Genomic DNA, 16,832 nt, shown 5'->3' with positions numbered 1-16,832 from the left:
CAAAATATAAAAACCCTTTTTTTTTTTTTTGATATTTCTAGATTGATAAACTAATTTTTAAAAATTCCCAAGGGAAAAACAAAGAATTAAAAATTGCGAATCATGTAAAGGAAAAGATGGGGTAGAAAAGATAAATGGCTAGAAGAGAGGAAAAAACATGGATAAAAATACTGAAGATTTAGGATACCGTCCTATTTGCTCAAGTAATAAGAGGAATCTAACATAAAAAAAATTATCAAATATCAAATAATTATATATAAATTTTAAAATATCAATTTAATTTAATTTTTATCGGTTAAAAGATAAAAAAAAATATAATCAATTTTAATTGGTTTGAATCGGTTTGTAAATTTTTACTGCCCTATGTATCGCAACCACATCAAATAACCATTTAATGGAAATGGTGTAGGAGTGCAAAACAAATGGCTGAGCAAATCGATACAAGATGTATTGAAATTGGGAGGGTTTTTGACCTTTGCTCTCTTCAAAATTAGTGTTGACTCAACTAGCTGTACAGTCATCATTTATGTGGGAAGAAAAACAATTAGAGTACCTTTGTCAGTGATTATAAGAATTGTTTTTAATATTTTTAATACTTGAAAAATAAAAATTTTGAAATATTAAAAAAATAAAAAATACTTTTTAAAATTACTGTGAAACGCATTTTTAAAATTTCACAAAATTCTAGATACAACAGCTGCTGATGTTCTATATTCTTCTGTATATGCTAGTGCACGATACAACAATACTTCAAACTTCAAATCATATACGCTTTCAAAAGAGTTCGAGAGATTCATCCATTAATGTATCATATTCCAGAATAAACATTCAATATTTCATGAAATTTGAATAGATTTGACAGAGTCATTTGCAGAATTTTGGAGAAAATAATATGAAGAGAGATGCAGATTTCTAGAGAATGAATGCAAATGTTGCCACAAATAAAAAATTCTAAAGATAAACAGAATAAAGTGGTGGTAGAATGCCTTCTTCACTTCAATGGTATGGACAAGAAGTGAGCAGCTAAGAAAGGCTCTTTCTTCGTTTGACATTCACGACCACTGACTAACAAAGAAGACAAAGTTGAGGAAAGGCAAATCAAATAGTAATTTCATCCCAAAAACAGGGGTGGTTTTCAGCAACGGAAATTTTTATTTGATCAACTGAAAAGACGTTTGGGGCCAAATATCTGAATCTCGAAAGGGAATACCAGAGGGTGAAAGGGGGTCTCTCGATTGCGGAGTCTCATTCTCTATGAGCAAAGACTTTTACAGAGGAGCGTTTAAAACGAAAAAAATAAAGATAGGGTTCTGGGTAAGTTTTCAAAAGATTGGAGGCCTAAAATGTAAACAGAGATTGAGTTTTGCTAGAGAATAAAAAAAAGGTCTATCAGAAAGTGAAACCGTAAGGCAAAGAGTTGATGGGAGGGCTTTCGATTTTCAAAAACTAGTATAAACTATAAAGTCGCAGTTGAGAGATGCGACGCTGCAATTGACCAGAGAAAAAGAAAAAGAAAAAAAGAAGCCCACGTGTTGACAGTGTCATGAAAAAAGAAAACAGAAGGCAACGAGGCACCTGGCAAGTCGACCAGGCATCTCCATGAAAGGAGGGCCTAGTTTTTAGCCCCCACAAAGCTGGTAATGGGAGCAAACTCAAGAGGAAAGAGCATCACTGTTAGAACAATGTCGGCAGCAACAACACAGATATTATGTTTTATTGATGACCTCCCTGAGAGATAGAAAGAACGTATTCCTAATCAACGAGGGTGCTGTGCCTGAAAGTTAGAATAAATTTTACAGATTGGGTGGGGCAATAAATTATCACGGAATCCTTCCCTCCCTTTTCTGACATCAAAATCGAATTAGAATGTCACAACAATAACAGCATAAATGGAGAGAAGCATATATTGGGGACCTGACGAAATACTAAAAACAAACTCTTTCCTGTGCCTGATAGTTTATCATCATCAACTTTGAATGAAAGAAACATTCTCTTTGTCCTGTGCCCCAAGTTTTTTTTTAACTAAAATCAAGGGGCCACCATCACTGTGCTCTCTGAGTTCAAACCACACCGCACTTTAAAAGGATCCCGAATAAAAATAATAAACCATTCAGACTATGCTAGGGGGATCCCCCACCCAGTTGCAAACAGCCCTTGGCCAGCGCGTTCTAATGCAGTCCACCAATGGTGCATGTTGAGCAGGCTCTGGTTTAGCCACTTCAATAACCGTTTCTTTTGCACTTGGGTCATTCCCACCTGAAGCAGAGGGCAATACAACATCTGCCATAAACTCCTCAGGAGTCCATCTTGGGGGAACTGAAACCCTCAATTTTGTAAGTCTAGGTCTTTGAATTGGCATCTCACTTCCTGAAGCTGCTGGACTCCCATTCAAGACCGATTTTGCAATCCCATTAAAATGGTAAAGATCAAAGACCTTCTTACCCATTGATCCAGTAGGATCTTTTAAGCCTCCAAATCTCTTGTCTAAATCCAGAAGAACCTGCCAGAGCTCACTCCATACAATAAACCCAGCCCCACAGAGGTGATCTAGCTTCTCAGGTGGAAGGTCGATGCCTGTTTCTCTGAGGACTTGATGGAACCCTTCCACACTGATGAAGCCACCTCCTCCACTCTGATCTTGCGCATCAAATGCCTTCCTGATCTGTGACTCTCTTTCTTCCAGTTCATTCTCATCTTGAACAGTGGTATCAAGAGCAAATAGGACTGTATAATGAGACTCACTCCCAACAACCCATATTGGCCATTTTGGGCATTTCAGAAACTGCCCAACCTTACAGAAATTCAGGGATTCTAGCAAAGTAAGGAATCCAACTTCCACACATGTGGATATTCCCTTCAAAGACATGCCCCCACCTAAATCCATCCTTCCATCAAACACATTAGGGACAGCCTGCCCGCATAGCAGTAAGTTTACAATTTCCTGTTCCATAAAATTCAAGGGTAGGACATAATTTTTATATAATCCAATCATAATGCAACTATTAAGGCAGCGCATCCATAGCAAACAATCAATGAAGCACCAAAAGAGGGAAGTGAACAGTGATCTGTAGGTAGTATGTATACCTGTGAGGCATGGCCAAATGGAGCAGTCACTAGAGGTGGGTTCGGATCGTCTCTGTCAGCTTGAATGGAGTCCTACAAAATAGGAATATTTTTTTTAATACAATAGCATCACCTGTCCAAGCAGAGAAGTGATGCAACAAAGCAACAGTTCCGTTTAAACTCATTCATTTGGGCAAGCACTCAGAGAACTCAAATATTAAGAAACATAAATTTTCTGGGAAAAAAATAGGTAGGCGAAGATGGAATAACTTGTATATATATATTAAGTATAAATGATACAACTGTACTAAGTAAAAATGATATTTGGCTAGTCTATATAAATTAATTCAAATTCTACACCACACAAGAATACACACAGAGACATGGGGTGAAAAAATCCATAGCCGTTCTATTAATAGAGATACCTAAAACTGGAGCCGAATTAACTTTGGCCCTGTTTCTTATTCACATGCCACATATGACATAATTATAATTCTGATAAAGGTTTGAGAATTGATTAAAGAAGGGCTTCTTTTTGTGCTTGTTGGTGCTATTTTGTATCATTCCAAGGTTCTCACTTGAGAAGTTCAGTTGCTATAATTCATAATTTAGGCCAAAAAAGGTGTATTTTAACTTCAACCTTTACTTTGTCCCTGTAAAAGCTGAACTTATTTCATTCCCATAGACCTGGCTTTAATTCCTTGGATCAACAAGGCATGGATAAAAATCCTCGCTTGCAAGTAGCTTATCAACCAGACAAAAATAAGTGACCTACAATGCCACAACTGAAGAAGTGGAACAAATATGAACCAATTTTTTACTTGGCCAATTTTGACAGAATGGGTGAAGATATGTTGATCCCACACATGTGAGATGAGAAAGATGTTGGTAGTTAGAAACTTTGCAAGATCACATCGGACTGCATTATAAGAAAAGGCAAACACAAATTAGATTAACAAAGAATCCTAGATATTGGATGCCCATAAAGGCAACTCACATGCATCACTATTATTTTGTTTATCACTTCATTGAACCATATCATATCCTAGATTCTGCCACTAAGCTATACAAATACAAAGGCAATGTTTGGGTCCCAGAAAATTTAAGGAAAAGAAAATGAGAGGAAAAGTAGAAGCAATAAATAAATCAATAAATAAAAAGTGAAGAAAAATAGAAAATAAATTTAAAATCAATAAATTATTTTTATATGTTAGAGAGTAAAAGTAGAAAGAAAGAAAAAGTGAAAAGAAATAAAAACTAGATTTAAAATAAATAGATTATTTTTATATGTTACTTCAAACTCATTTACTTATTTTAACTCTGCTATATAAAACTTAAATAATTTAAAAATGCATAAATTTAATATTAATTCTCTCATATCTTCCATATTAAAACCAAACATGAGAAAATCATTTTCCATATCATTTTTTTCCCTTATTTCCTTAGTATTTTCTTGGAACCAAAAACAGCATAAGGAATTGTCTCCTCTCTTGTGCATTGTTATCCCATTATTCAACAATAATTGCTTCATGTAAACAAAAAATTGTAAAACAACCAGTACACAATCACATGACAGAATCAAGAACAATATAAAATCAACTCTATCATCATTAAAAAGGAATGACATACTTTTGAATGGATGAGTTCACCTGATTAGCATTTCCTCCATAACCAACTTTGATTCTTTACTCGTGCATTGAATAGGTTAATAGTTAACACATAGGTCATATTTGGTTTGCTAGATATAACATAGGAAAGGATAAGCAATGAGAAACTATCTATTTCATGTTGGGTTGACAATGGGATGAATTAAGTATAAGATAACTTATCTTGCCTCTTTAATCCCCCTTTACATGGTATATAATAATCTCATGTTGAGAGATGAGATATACATTTCTCATGGATCATGAATTCTTTTTTTCTCGTTAATTATCTTCTACTTTTTCAATTTCTTTTCATATCATTCCACAAAAAAAAAGAAGAAAATTTTAATTCAAAATCAATTTTTTGGTTCAAGAAGAAAAAAAAGAATATATATATATATATATATATCACAACATAAAACAATACTAATATATAATATAATAATTTTTATTTTAAATATTTAATTATGAACATTATTAATAAAGAACTAAAAAAATTGCATATTATAATATAAGTTGTGGAAAGATCTCCAAATAATGCAAAAACATGGGAGAAATTTCATATTTTTTTAATATCAAACATCAAGATGTAATATATTTTTTATTTTTTTTAAAAAAAAACAAGTATTGGGATGCGATATATTTTACATTCCATTTTTTACTCATTCCACAAACGAAATATGAGGATAGCATAATAAATTTTGTTGGATATAATACCTTAGGATATCATTCTCCATCAGATTTAATATCATAGGAAATAATATCCTATACTATCATGTCCAACCAACCAAACATGATCCTAGTGAAAAAAGCAAAGTAGAGAATATGGAAACAAATTTCTTAAAGAAATTACTTGTTAGAAGAATTACCCAATTCATTTGTACAGAAGTAAGAACACATTGATGAACTAAGCTGTCCTTATATTTGATTGGCACAACTAACTTATATAAACTAGTTAATCTTGGAGAATCAATTGTTTCCGTTAATATTTCTCAAATTGGCTTTTGTGAGTGTTGGGATGAACTTCTTTCATACCCCCCCACCCAAAAAATAAATTAATACATAAACAAATAAATGCATAGGGTATTTATTACAATTTGGGTACCCAGAAGTCGGTAAGAGTCTTAACATACTGATCATCTAACACAAACAAACTCAACCACTACCAACCCCTCCTCTCCTGCAAAAACAGATACCAAACAAAACTGATAAAAATACCTAGGACATTTATTACAATTTGGGTACCTAGAGCCGTTGGAAGAATCTTAACATACTGATACCACTACCACCCCTTTCTCTCTCTTAGAAACAGGAAGGAGAGAGAGAGAGAGAGAGGGGTGGCAGTGGATACCCAGAAGAGTTAGTAAGAGTCAGCACACTAATTATCGAAAACTTGACAAATCAAATCCAACCTCCACACAACATACCCACACAGATTCTAGGGACCAAAATAAAAGTGCAGTACAGGATATTAATCAATAGGTGATCAAGAGACCATGCTAAGAAAGTGAACTTCCAGAATCCAGAATTGAAATTTGATCTGGGTCCCACAGAATGTAAGCAAATAAATGTCATTTGTTGAAAATTGAAAATTGATTAGTATTCACAAAGAAGGCTGGCCAGAAAGCTGTTTTGTCCAAATAGCAGAATAGGCAAGGCTCCCATCATCTTCTAATCATCTTGATGGGGAAATGTCAAAACTCAACTCATTGTGGCTCATTTGAGTATCCAACAAGACAATCAATTCAAAACAAGTATTGACTAGACACATCTCATACCAAAGGCACAAGCTACATCTGATCTCCAAATCATCATCGATTATCACAGCTATACTCTCTCCAAACCACAGGTCCAGCACAATAGTTAAATACTGTAACTTGTAAAGGCAAATCCAACTTGGCCCAGTTTCCATGATGAATAAATTAAAAAATTGAACTTGAACATCTGCATATGCATCATACAGTTTCTTCCATTTGACTAGTTATGTGCCCTTACATTACCATGTCTTTCATGTGGCTACATACATGCCTTTACATTCCAATGATCAATGTCACAACAGGTTTAATGCATCTCAGGCACATTTAAAGTAAAATTCATAATGATCTCATTTGGCTCACTTTCCTAGTAAGAACTATTGAAGACTATTCTAGTTCTCCAACCTTCCAGTTGACCAATTTCATTATTTCCAAGTTCAAAGACATGTTCATAAAGAAGTTTCGAATGGCCTATGAGGATAAAAACCCCATTTTTTGTTTTTCTCAAGCAGTTTTGTGATAGACTTTTGAGATCAGAAACCCAATAGGCAAGTCATCATTGCAGCACCATGCATTTTCCCATTTGAAACTAATGAATGCTGCACCAGATAGGGTGCCAGGTAAAGTGAAGCATCTAACAAAAAAAGAAAGAAAAAAAAGGAAGAAAGAAAGAAAAGTGTACAACGTGCACCAAGGCCAAAAGAAAAAAAAAAAGGTACAGGCACCACCCAGCCTCCCAACACCCAAACTGTCAACGAAATCTAGCAAAGAAAGATTAACATCCCTATGCAACAATAAGCTCACCTAACAAAAACTTTAGAAACAAGTTCACCAACAAATCCAAGAGCTTCAAATTATAAAAAAATCTTTTATTTCTGTCTTTCAAGGTAGTTAGAACAGGCATAAAGGAGACGTCTTCTTCCAAGCCAAATTGCCTCAAAATTGCCATGCCAACCAAGCAGAAGATTTTTGAGCACCCTTGACTCTTAAAATTTTTCTATTTCTTTTCTATTCTTGCTTGTATTATTTTAGGAAATCTTTTCTATTTCATATATTTTCTCTCTTGTTCCAATAACCATCATTGCCTATATAATAAATAGAAATAATAATAACAAAAAGAAAATAACATTTTTTATAGGCAAAAAGAAATAACCACTAAGGCAATCCAAATTTGCATAATAATAACATAAAGAACCAAGCATTTGACACGATTAACAATCATGTAGCCAAGTGAAAACAAATTGAGGAAAAGCTTAATTTTTATTGATAAAATAAATGAATACAATTGATACAAAATACAAAATATATAGGATTTAGATTTGTTACAATAGTTATCCCCATATGAATTAAAAATTAATTTAAAGTAAGAGATAACTATCCTTGATTTACTGGCCTACCAACTAGACCAATCGCAACTAATTCTCCTAGAAAATAGTTTCTAAAATAGTCAAACATTTTTACAATCCCCCCAAGTTGGTTCTAAGATATCAACCAAAACAGCTTGTTAATTAAATACTTTTTTATAGTCCTTTAGTGAATATGTTAGCCAACTACTCCTTTGTTGGAATGAAAGGCATGCAAATTAGTCCATTTTCCAAGTTTTCCTTTTATGAAGCATTGATCAATCTCTACATGTTTTCTCCTATCATGTTGTATTGGATTATGAACTATAATTGTTGTTGCCTTGTTGTCACATTACAGTCTCATAGGAGCCTCTATCCATTTCTTTAACTCTACAAGGAGTTTTCTTAAACAAAGAAATTCACACATCTCATGTGTCATGCACTACTTTTAGCAACAACCCCTTGCTTCTTACTTCTCTAAGTCACAAGATCTCCCTTAAGTGCACAAACCTAAGGTTGATCTCTTGTCACTAACAGAACCTAGCAATCAATATCTGTGAAAGCTTCTATTAGTAACTATTCCCTTCTTTTGAATAACAATCCTCTTAATAGTGTCCTCTTTAAATACTTTAGGATCTTGTACATTGCCTCCATGTGCTCTTCAAAAGGATATTCCCTTTCCCCTTACTTATTCATGATAGCCATGGAGGTGTTTAGCTGCTTCTTAAGGAGGCCTATTAGTGGGGGCTTCTTATCGGGTTGGTGGGTCAAAGGTAGGAGTGGCAATGGGATTATGATATCTCACGTGCTATTTGCTGATGATACTTTGGTGTTTTGTGAGCCGTCTCAAGACCAGATGACTTATCTAAGTTGGCTTCTTATATGGTTCGAGGTTTGCTCGAGTTTGAAAATCAATTTGGAGAAAAGTGAGCTAATTCCGGTGGGCAAGGTGCCTAATATAAAGGATTTGGCATTGGAGTTGGGGTGCAAAGTGGGAGGCCTTCCTTCCCGCTATTTGGGTCTTCCTTTGGGGACCCCCTTCAAATCTGTGGAGGTTTGGGATGGTGTTGAAAAGAGATTTTAAAGAAGGCTAACCATGTGGAAAAGACAGTATATCTCAAAAGGAGGGTGACTCACTTTAATTGGAAGTACTTTGTCTAGCATGCTTATATATTTCATGTCTCTCTTTTGCATGCCAAGACAAGTGAGGTTGAGATTGGAGAAGATTCAGAGAGATTTTCTTTAAGGTAGTGGGGATCTTGTGCAGAAACCACATCTTGTAAGGTGGAAAACGGTTTGTTTGGAGAAAAGGAAAGGTGGTTTGGGTGTGAGAAATCTCTCTCTGATGAATATAGCCCTCCTGTGTAAGTGGAGCTGGTGGTATGCCAATAAAAGGGAGGCTCTTTGGAAGCAAGTCGTCAATCAAAAGTATGGTGAAGAGGATAGGGGGTGGCGTTCCTATGAGGTGAGAAAAAGATTTGGTGTGGGGTTGTGGAAAACTATTAGGAAGGAGTGAAAGTTTTTGAGTGGCAGGTTGGCCTACCAAGTGGGCAATGAGCAAAGAGTGAGATTCTGGATGGACAAGTGGTGTGGAGATGAGGCACTTAGTGAGTCCTTCCCTTCCTTATTTACCCTTTCTATGTCTAAGGAAGCTTGGGTGGCGGATGTGTGGGACCCTGAAGGTGAAGGGGGCAGTTGGACCCCTTTTTTCTCTAGGGCCTTCAATGATTGGGAACTAGAGTTGGTGGAGTGTTTCTTGCAAAAGATTCAAGCAACTAGAGTTCATAAGGATTTGGAAGATAAAGTGATTTCGACAGCCTCGAGGTGTAGGGCCTTTTTAGTCAAATCTCTCTATTTTATCTTGGAGACCGAAGATCCTCTTTTGTTTCCTAGTGGTAGTATTTAGAGATCGAGTGCGCCTCTTAAGGTGGCTTTCTTTGCTTGGGAGGCTTCTTAGGGGAAGTGTTAACTTTGGACCAACTTCAAAGGAGGGGATTATTTTTGGCAAATAGATGTTTCTTATGCCTATCTGAAGTAGAGACAATAGATCACCTTCTTCTACTGTGCAAGGACTCGGGTTCTTTGGAATCTTCTTTTGTCCCTCTTTGGTGTGTCTTGGATTCTCTCTTGTTCAGTGAAGGAAACTCTGTTTGGGTGGCATGGGTTGTTTGTGGGCAAAACTCATAAAAAGGTTTGGCAAACGACCTCTTTATGTATATTTTGGACAGTGTGGAAGGAAAGAAATTTGATAGTGTTTGACAATGAGGAGTTATCGATCCAAAGATTGAAATTAGTTTTTATATGTAACCTGTGGTCTTGGTCTAGGGTGTCTGTAGATATGTGTCTTGTTTCTCTTGTAAGTTTCATTGATTGGCTAGGCTCTAAGTAAGGGCAGGTGATGTTTTTTGCTTCTATCCCTCTCCCTATGTTTTTAGCCTTTAGTCTTCTTTTGTATACTTTAAGGGCTCTGTTTTTAGTGTCTCCTCTTTTTTATACAACGTTTCTTTACCTATAAAAAAAATATATAGGCTCACAACACTAACTAAAAAAGTCATATCTAGGCTAGTGTGTGACAAATAGATTAACTTACCAACTAACCTTGGTAACATTTGACTTTCTTAGTGAGGCTGCAATGCCCTTGCTTGATTGAGTTACTTCCATGCCTAGAAAATATCTTAAAGGACCAAGACCCTTTATTTCAAATTCCTTAGCAAGTACTTCCTTGAATTCTTTGATTTCCACTTCATTATTTCTAGTCAAGATAATGTCATCCATATATACAATAAGGATAGTGATCAACTTGGCTTCATGAAAATCCCAATCCCTGAACTTCAAATGGACTATGAAATTTATCAAACCAAGCCTTAGGTGATTGTTTTAGGCCATATAAAGATGTCCTGAGTTAACACACTTTTTCTCTTCCATAAAGCTTCTTAAAACTTGGTGATTGTAACCATTTGCATCAAGTCTTGCTTTGTATCTATCTATTGTCCCATCAACCTTGCATTTGATGATAAATAATCACTTGACTGCTACAGAGTTTTCCCTTGTGGTTGTATCATTAATTGCCAAGTGTCATTTTTTTCAAGTGCCCTCATCCCCTCTAAGACCACCTCTCTCCATATTGGAATCTTTAGACCATCTTGTACAAATTTAGGAATTTCTACACTAGAAAGGTAGTAAAGGCTTGATAAGAAGATGACAACTTGTGTTAAGATAAAAACATTGAAATGGGATGAAGAGTACATGACCTAGTTCCTTTTTTAAGAGCAATAGGCAAGTCAAGGTTATTTATTTTTTCAAAAGTTGATGTTTATTATGGACAGGGGTAACTGTAACTTCCATTTCCATAGGATCCAAGTCATGACTTTGCACTCATGGAGGATGAGCATGTTCCATCTTTTTTTTTTTTTCTTGTTAGCCGCCTAGAATGGACACGAAGCTCAGGATGTTAGACTTCATCTACAGCTTGTCTTTCAATCATAGTTAGTGGAACTTAAGAATTAGGAGGTGAGGATGAAGATGAAGGTGGCAGCTTATCTTGGACACTCGAGAGTTGGGCAACAGGCATAGGACAAGTTTCCTGAAACTGATCTTCCATAGAATTCTCCCCTTGAAGAGAAGTTTGAGGAAAGAAAGACTTGTTCATTTTTTTGTATAAGCAACATGAAAGAATACACACACACACATATACATATTGCTTGCACTAGAGGCACAACGAAGTACACGCAAAGTATGCAAATGAAACTGAAGAATAGGCAAAAAGAAGACTAGGAAAGGAACAAAAAAAAATACTCCATTATCCCCACTTCTTACTTAGAACTAATCCAATCTACAAAGCCTATCATGGACATGGTATTAATATCAACATACAATTTAACTCATTCCATAAAAGTATTCATAAACGATAGTTTCTTTGCTTGTTCTGTTTTTTCCAAATCTTCCAAGGCCTTTTTGTTTCTTTCCTTCCGAAGTGTCTAGAACAGGCACATTGGAACTGCCCTCCAATGTTTTTTTTTTGTTTCTTGCGTACAAAGGATCCATGTCAGCTTAACAAAGTTCCTCTAACTGAAGAATACATCCCCTAAACAACAGAACACACAGAAAAAATCAACTGTCACATAATACTAGCTACAGGGCAATGGAGGAACAAATGATTGGTTGACTCCTTGTCTTTTTTACACATGTAGCACCTATTTAGTAAACTCCATCCCTTCCTTCTAAGTTGCTCAATCATCTAAGTGCATCACCTAAGCAACAGAAAACAAAGAAAAAATCAACCACCACATAATACTAGCTACAAGGCAATGGAGGAACAAATGATTGGTCAACTCCTTGTCTTTTTTACACATGTAGCACCCATTCAGTATGCTCCACCCCCTCCTTTTAAGTTGCTCAATTGTCAAAATTCTATGATGCTCCCTGTTGAAATTTGGCATTCAAAGTTAGGGTTTTAATTTAGGAAAGTATTTTAGGAATAAAAAAGGAGAGATCATTTAGGATGATTCAGTTTCCTAATTTTAGGAGAGAATCAAGCTAAATTGATATTTTCTTATTCAGTCATTTGTGTATATATATGTGTATGTCAAAGGACAGCTTTGCTGTCCACACCTTCCTTATTTTAGCCCTCCACACCTTCCTTATTTTAGCCCTCCACACCTTCCATATTTTAGCCCACACTTGCTGTCCACACCTTCCTTAATTTAGTCCACCCTTCTTTCCTTATTTTAGCCCACAATGTTTCCTTATTTCTCCATTGATTATTCTGTACAGTTAGCATATATTATTTGATAGATTATAGTTTACATGTATAGAGCTAGAATCATGCTGTAATTTATTTGTTTTTTATTTGCTTTCCATGTAAAGCATCCTTGTAAAGTCTATATATAATATACAAAACTCAAGGCCAAGGTATTCGGTCATTCACACAATATTTTGACATGGTATCAGAGCAAGGTTGCTAATTTTTCTTCCCTCAAATTCTTTTCTGTCTTTTCGGTTTCGGAGGTGCCTCTCGTATCTTTCGGTCAAGTCTGTGTTGATCCGTGCTGCACCCAACCACAACCATTTTTCTCAGTATTTCTGTGGTTGTTCAGTTTTCTTCTGGGATTTTTTTTTTGGTCCATCCTTTTGTCTCGGGTTCTATTTTTTTTCGGTCAAGTCTATTTATTTTCTATGGATTCCGCACCTCTGTGTGTTAAGTTTACAGGCATAAATTATTCTACCTGGGCATTTCAATTTGAACTTTTTCTCAAGGGAAAAGACCTTTGGGCTCATATTGATGGCACGGATGTTGAAAAACCATCAACTTTTGACAAATCTCAGGATGTTGGGTCTTCTCCTTCATGGGCTGTGCTTGATGCACGCATCATGTCTTGGCTTCTTGGTTCAGTGGAGCCTCATATTGTCACCCACTTGCGGCCCCATCGCTCTGCTCAATCTATGTGGGCTTATTTGAAGAAAGTTTATCATCAGGATAACGATGCTCGTCGCTTTCAATTAGAACATGCGATTGCCACGTTTCAACATGGTAGTCTTTCCATCCAGGACTACTACTCAGCATTTCTGACTCTTTGGCATGAATATGCTGATTTGGTTACAGCGGATGTTCCTATTGCTGCTCTTTCAACTATTCAGACTATTCACGCGACTACCCGGCGTGATCAGTTTCTTATGAAACTACGTCCGGAATATGAATCTGTCCGCTCCTCTTTACTGAATAGATCTCCTGTTCCCTCTCTTGATATTTGTTTTGGTGAGTTACTTCGCGAAGAGCAACGCCTTAGTACTCAAGCTATTTTGGAGCAATCTCATGGCAGTTCCGGGACGACAACTGTAGCTTATGCTGCCCAAGGCCGCGGACCACCTATGCATTCTAAAAACTTGCAGTGTTTTTGCTGCAAGGAATATGGGCATATTGCTGCCACTTGCCCTAAGAAGTTTTGTTCTTATTGCAAGAAGAAGGGTCACATTATCAAAGAATGTCGTATTCGCCCCCAAAATCGTCAGGCCCACGCATTTCAGACTTCGGTTATTATCCCTCCTGTAGCAACTTCTGCAACAGACGACTCTCCTTCAGCTGCGTGCTCTATTCCTGCACCTCCTGCACCAGATTACTGCACCCCAGAAATGGTGCAACAGATATTAATTTCAGCATTATCAGCAATGGGGTTTCAAGGTAACAATTCTACTAAACTCTGGTACGTGGACTCGGGGGCCTCTAATCACATGACTAATAATCCCACCGCTTTGTGTCATGTTCGGCCCTACGCTGGTCAATCTTCCATTCAGACTGCCAATGGCAGCTCTTTGCCCATAGCTGCTATCGGCGATGCCTCCTCTAAGTTCACTGACGTGTTTCTTGCTCCTCAGCTTTCCACGAATCTTATTTCTGTTGGCCAATTAGTTGATAACAATTGTGCTGTTAATTTTTCTGGTAATGGTTGTGTTGTGCAGGACCAGGTAACGGGGAAGCCGATCGCAAAGGGACCTAAAGTGGGGCGCTTGTTTCCACTATTTTTACCCGTTCCAGATTTTTCTCCACTTTCTTCTATTAAGTCTTTTGCTTGTAATAATGTTTCAGATCTTAGTATGGTGTGGCATCGTCGTTTAGGCCATCCCAATACTCAAATCTTATCTCATGTATTAAACTCTGATTTACCTGGTAATAAGGATCGTTATTCTTTATCTCTTGAGTGTGATTCTTGCAAACTTGGTAAAAGTAAAACTCTTCCCTTCCCTTTGCATGCAAGTAGAGCATCTCATTGCTTTGATCTTATCCATAGTGATGTTTGGGGACCTTCCCCGGTTAGTTCACATGAGAAATTTAAATATTATGTGACTTTCATTGATGATCATAGCAGATTTACTTGGGTCTACTTTCTTCGCTCTAAATCTGAGGTCTTTCGTACTTTCACTGAGTTTTTAGCGTATGTTGACAATCAATTTTCTACTTCTATTAAGACATTACGCACAGATTCCGGTGGTGAGTATTTGTCTACTGAGTTTCAAGCATTCTTGGCTTCTAAGGGTATTATTCATCAACGTTCATGTCCCTCTACTCCTCAACAAAATGGAGTTGCCGAACGCAAAAATCGTCATCTTTTAGATGTGGTACGTACTCTCTTGTTAGAATCTTCTGTTCCATCCATGTTTTGGGTAGAGGCTCTAAAAACTGCCACTCACTTGATTAATCGTTTACCTTCTCAAGTCCTACATATGGAGTCTCCCTATTTCCGCTTATTTGCTAAGCAACCTAGTTATGATCACCTTCGTATTTTTGGTTGTGTATGCTTTGTTCATTTACCTCCTCATGAGCGACATAAATTATCTGCTCAATCTGTTCGATGTGCTTTCTTGGGATATAATATGTGTCAAAAGGGATTTGTTTGCTATGATCCTACATTACATCGTACACGTATTTCTAGGAATGTTATTTTCTTTGAAAATCAACATTTCTTTCCTATATCCTCTTCTACTGTGTCATCCTCTTCTACTGTGGTCCTTCCCTCCTTTGAGCAACAGTTCTCAGATCTTCATCCAGTCAGTTCTCGCTTTCAACCAGGTATTGTGTATACGAGACGCTCCCGCCCACAGTCTCTTTCAGTGGCTCACCCGATATCTGATCCTACCACGCTCCAGATGCAGTCAGTTGCAGCACCTTCAGTACGTCGCTCTTCTCGAGTGTCTGTACCTCCGAATAGGTATGGATTTCCCTCTTCCAGTTCTGGCAATTCTATTTCAGCCCTTACTGCTGCATTGTCCAAATTTGATATTCCCACATGCTACTCACATGCTGCTAAGCATGATTGTTGGCGACAAGCTATGCAGGAAGAAATTGCCGCTCTAGAGGCCAATCACACTTGGGACATTGAGCCCTGTCCTCCCACTATTGTTCCTCTGGGTTGCAAATGGGTTTACTCAGTCAAGGTCCGATCTGATGGAAGTTTGGATCGTTACAAAGCTCGGCTTGTTGCACTTGGGAATAATCAGGAATATGGTGTCAATTATGAAGAGACCTTTGCTCCTGTGGCTAAAATGACTACTGTTCGTACGATTCTAGCTCTTGCTGCTTCCAGTGATTGGCCACTACATCAGATGGATGTAAAAAATGCTTTTCTTCATGGGGATCTTAAAGAGTGTATTTATATGAAGCCACCCCCGGGATTGTTTCCCTCTCCAACTTCACATGTGTGTAAGCTTCGTCGCTCTCTTTATGGTCTCAAACAGGCTCCGAGAGCCTGGTTTGATAAATTCCGCACCACTTTATTACAATTTTCATTCAGGCAGAGCAAGTATGACACTTCCTTGTTTCTTCGGAAATCAGACATGGGTATTGTTGTTCTTTTGGTTTATGTTGATGATATTGTGATCACTGGTTCCGATTCTGCTTTACTTGGTCAGCTCAAAACTCATCTCTCCGAGTCCTTTCATATGAAAGATCTTGGGTCTCTCACATATTTTCTTGGTCTTGAGGTGCATCATAGTCCCTCTGGTATTTCCCTCAATCAACATAAGTATGCGAGTGACTTGGTGGCTACAGCTGGTCTACAAGGGGCTACTTCTGTTGATACTCCCATGGAATTAAATGTCAAGCTTCGCAAAGAGGAGGGCGACTTACTTGCTGATCCCAGTTTATACAGGAAGTTGGTGGGTAGCCTTGTTTATCTCACCATTACTAGACCGGACATTTCTTTTGCTGTACAGCAAGTCAGCCAGTTCCTTCAGACTCCTCGTCATCTTCATTTGGCTGCCGTTCGTAGGATCATACGCTATGTTCAAGGCACTTCTACTCGTGGCTTGTTCTTCCCTGCAGGCAATTCTACTCGCCTTGCTGCTTATAGTGATGCTGATTGGGCTGGTTGTGCGGATACCCGTCGCTCCATCACTGGTTGGTGTGTGTTCTTAGGTGATGCATTGATATCTTGGAAAAGTAAGAAGCAAGACAGAGTCTCTAAGTCATCTACAGAATCTGAGTACCGGGCGATGTCTCTTGCTTGTTCTGAAATCATTTGGCTTCGAGGTTTGCT

General features: G+C 37.3%; 2 protein-coding genes across 2 annotated transcripts; one reads left to right on the top strand and one right to left on the bottom strand.

The window, feature by feature from the left end:
- Positions 1 to 1,685: 1,685 nt before the first annotated feature.
- LOC117905574 (ubiquitin carboxyl-terminal hydrolase MINDY-3) lies at positions 1,686 to 6,618 on the bottom strand. Its single transcript, XM_034818472.1, has 4 exons — positions 6,501 to 6,618; positions 3,885 to 3,982; positions 3,085 to 3,156; positions 1,686 to 2,941 (listed from the first exon to the last, which is right to left on the bottom strand). The coding sequence occupies exons 1-4, from the start codon at positions 6,616 to 6,618 to the stop codon at positions 2,111 to 2,113; spliced, it is 1,119 nt and encodes a 372-aa protein (XP_034674363.1). The 3' UTR covers positions 1,686 to 2,110.
- Positions 6,619 to 12,714: 6,096 nt separating this feature from the next.
- Positions 12,715 to 14,490, top strand: LOC117906468. Its single transcript, XM_034819491.1, has 2 exons — positions 12,715 to 13,981; positions 14,260 to 14,490. Exons 1-2 carry the CDS (start codon positions 12,979 to 12,981, stop codon positions 14,295 to 14,297), a joined length of 1,041 nt encoding a protein of 346 aa, XP_034675382.1. The 5' UTR covers positions 12,715 to 12,978; the 3' UTR covers positions 14,298 to 14,490.
- The last annotated feature ends 2,342 nt before the right edge of the window (positions 14,491 to 16,832 follow it).

Source organism: Vitis riparia, chromosome 18, assembly GCF_004353265.1.
Source record: "Vitis riparia cultivar Riparia Gloire de Montpellier isolate 1030 chromosome 18, EGFV_Vit.rip_1.0, whole genome shotgun sequence".
Classification (NCBI taxonomy): domain Eukaryota; kingdom Viridiplantae; phylum Streptophyta; class Magnoliopsida; order Vitales; family Vitaceae; genus Vitis; species Vitis riparia.
The sequence above is the reverse complement of the archived record's forward strand: the minus strand, read 5'-3'. Positions and strand labels throughout refer to the sequence as shown.

What these genes read in the sequence shown, in the direction of transcription:
- LOC117906468 (XM_034819491.1), top strand. Translation starts at nt 12,979, where the DNA reads ATGGATTCCGCACCTCTGTGTGTTAAGTTTACAGGCATAAATTATTCT. An exon ending in ATCAGCAATGGGGTTTCAAG is followed by an intron (nt 13,982 to 14,259) that starts GTAACAATTCTA and finishes TGTGTTGTGCAG; the next exon opens with GACCAGGTAACGGGGAAGCC.
- LOC117905574 (XM_034818472.1), bottom strand. Translation starts at nt 6,618, where the DNA reads ATGGAAACTGGGCCAAGTTGGATTTGCCTTTACAAGTTACAGTATTTA. An exon ending in TGATGATTTGGAGATCAGAT is followed by an intron (nt 3,983 to 6,500) that starts GTAGCTTGTGCC and finishes CTTATAATGCAG; the next exon opens with TCCGATGTGATCTTGCAAAG. An exon ending in ATTCTGTCAAAATTGGCCAA is followed by an intron (nt 3,157 to 3,884) that starts GTAAAAAATTGG and finishes CCTATTTTGTAG; the next exon opens with GACTCCATTCAAGCTGACAG.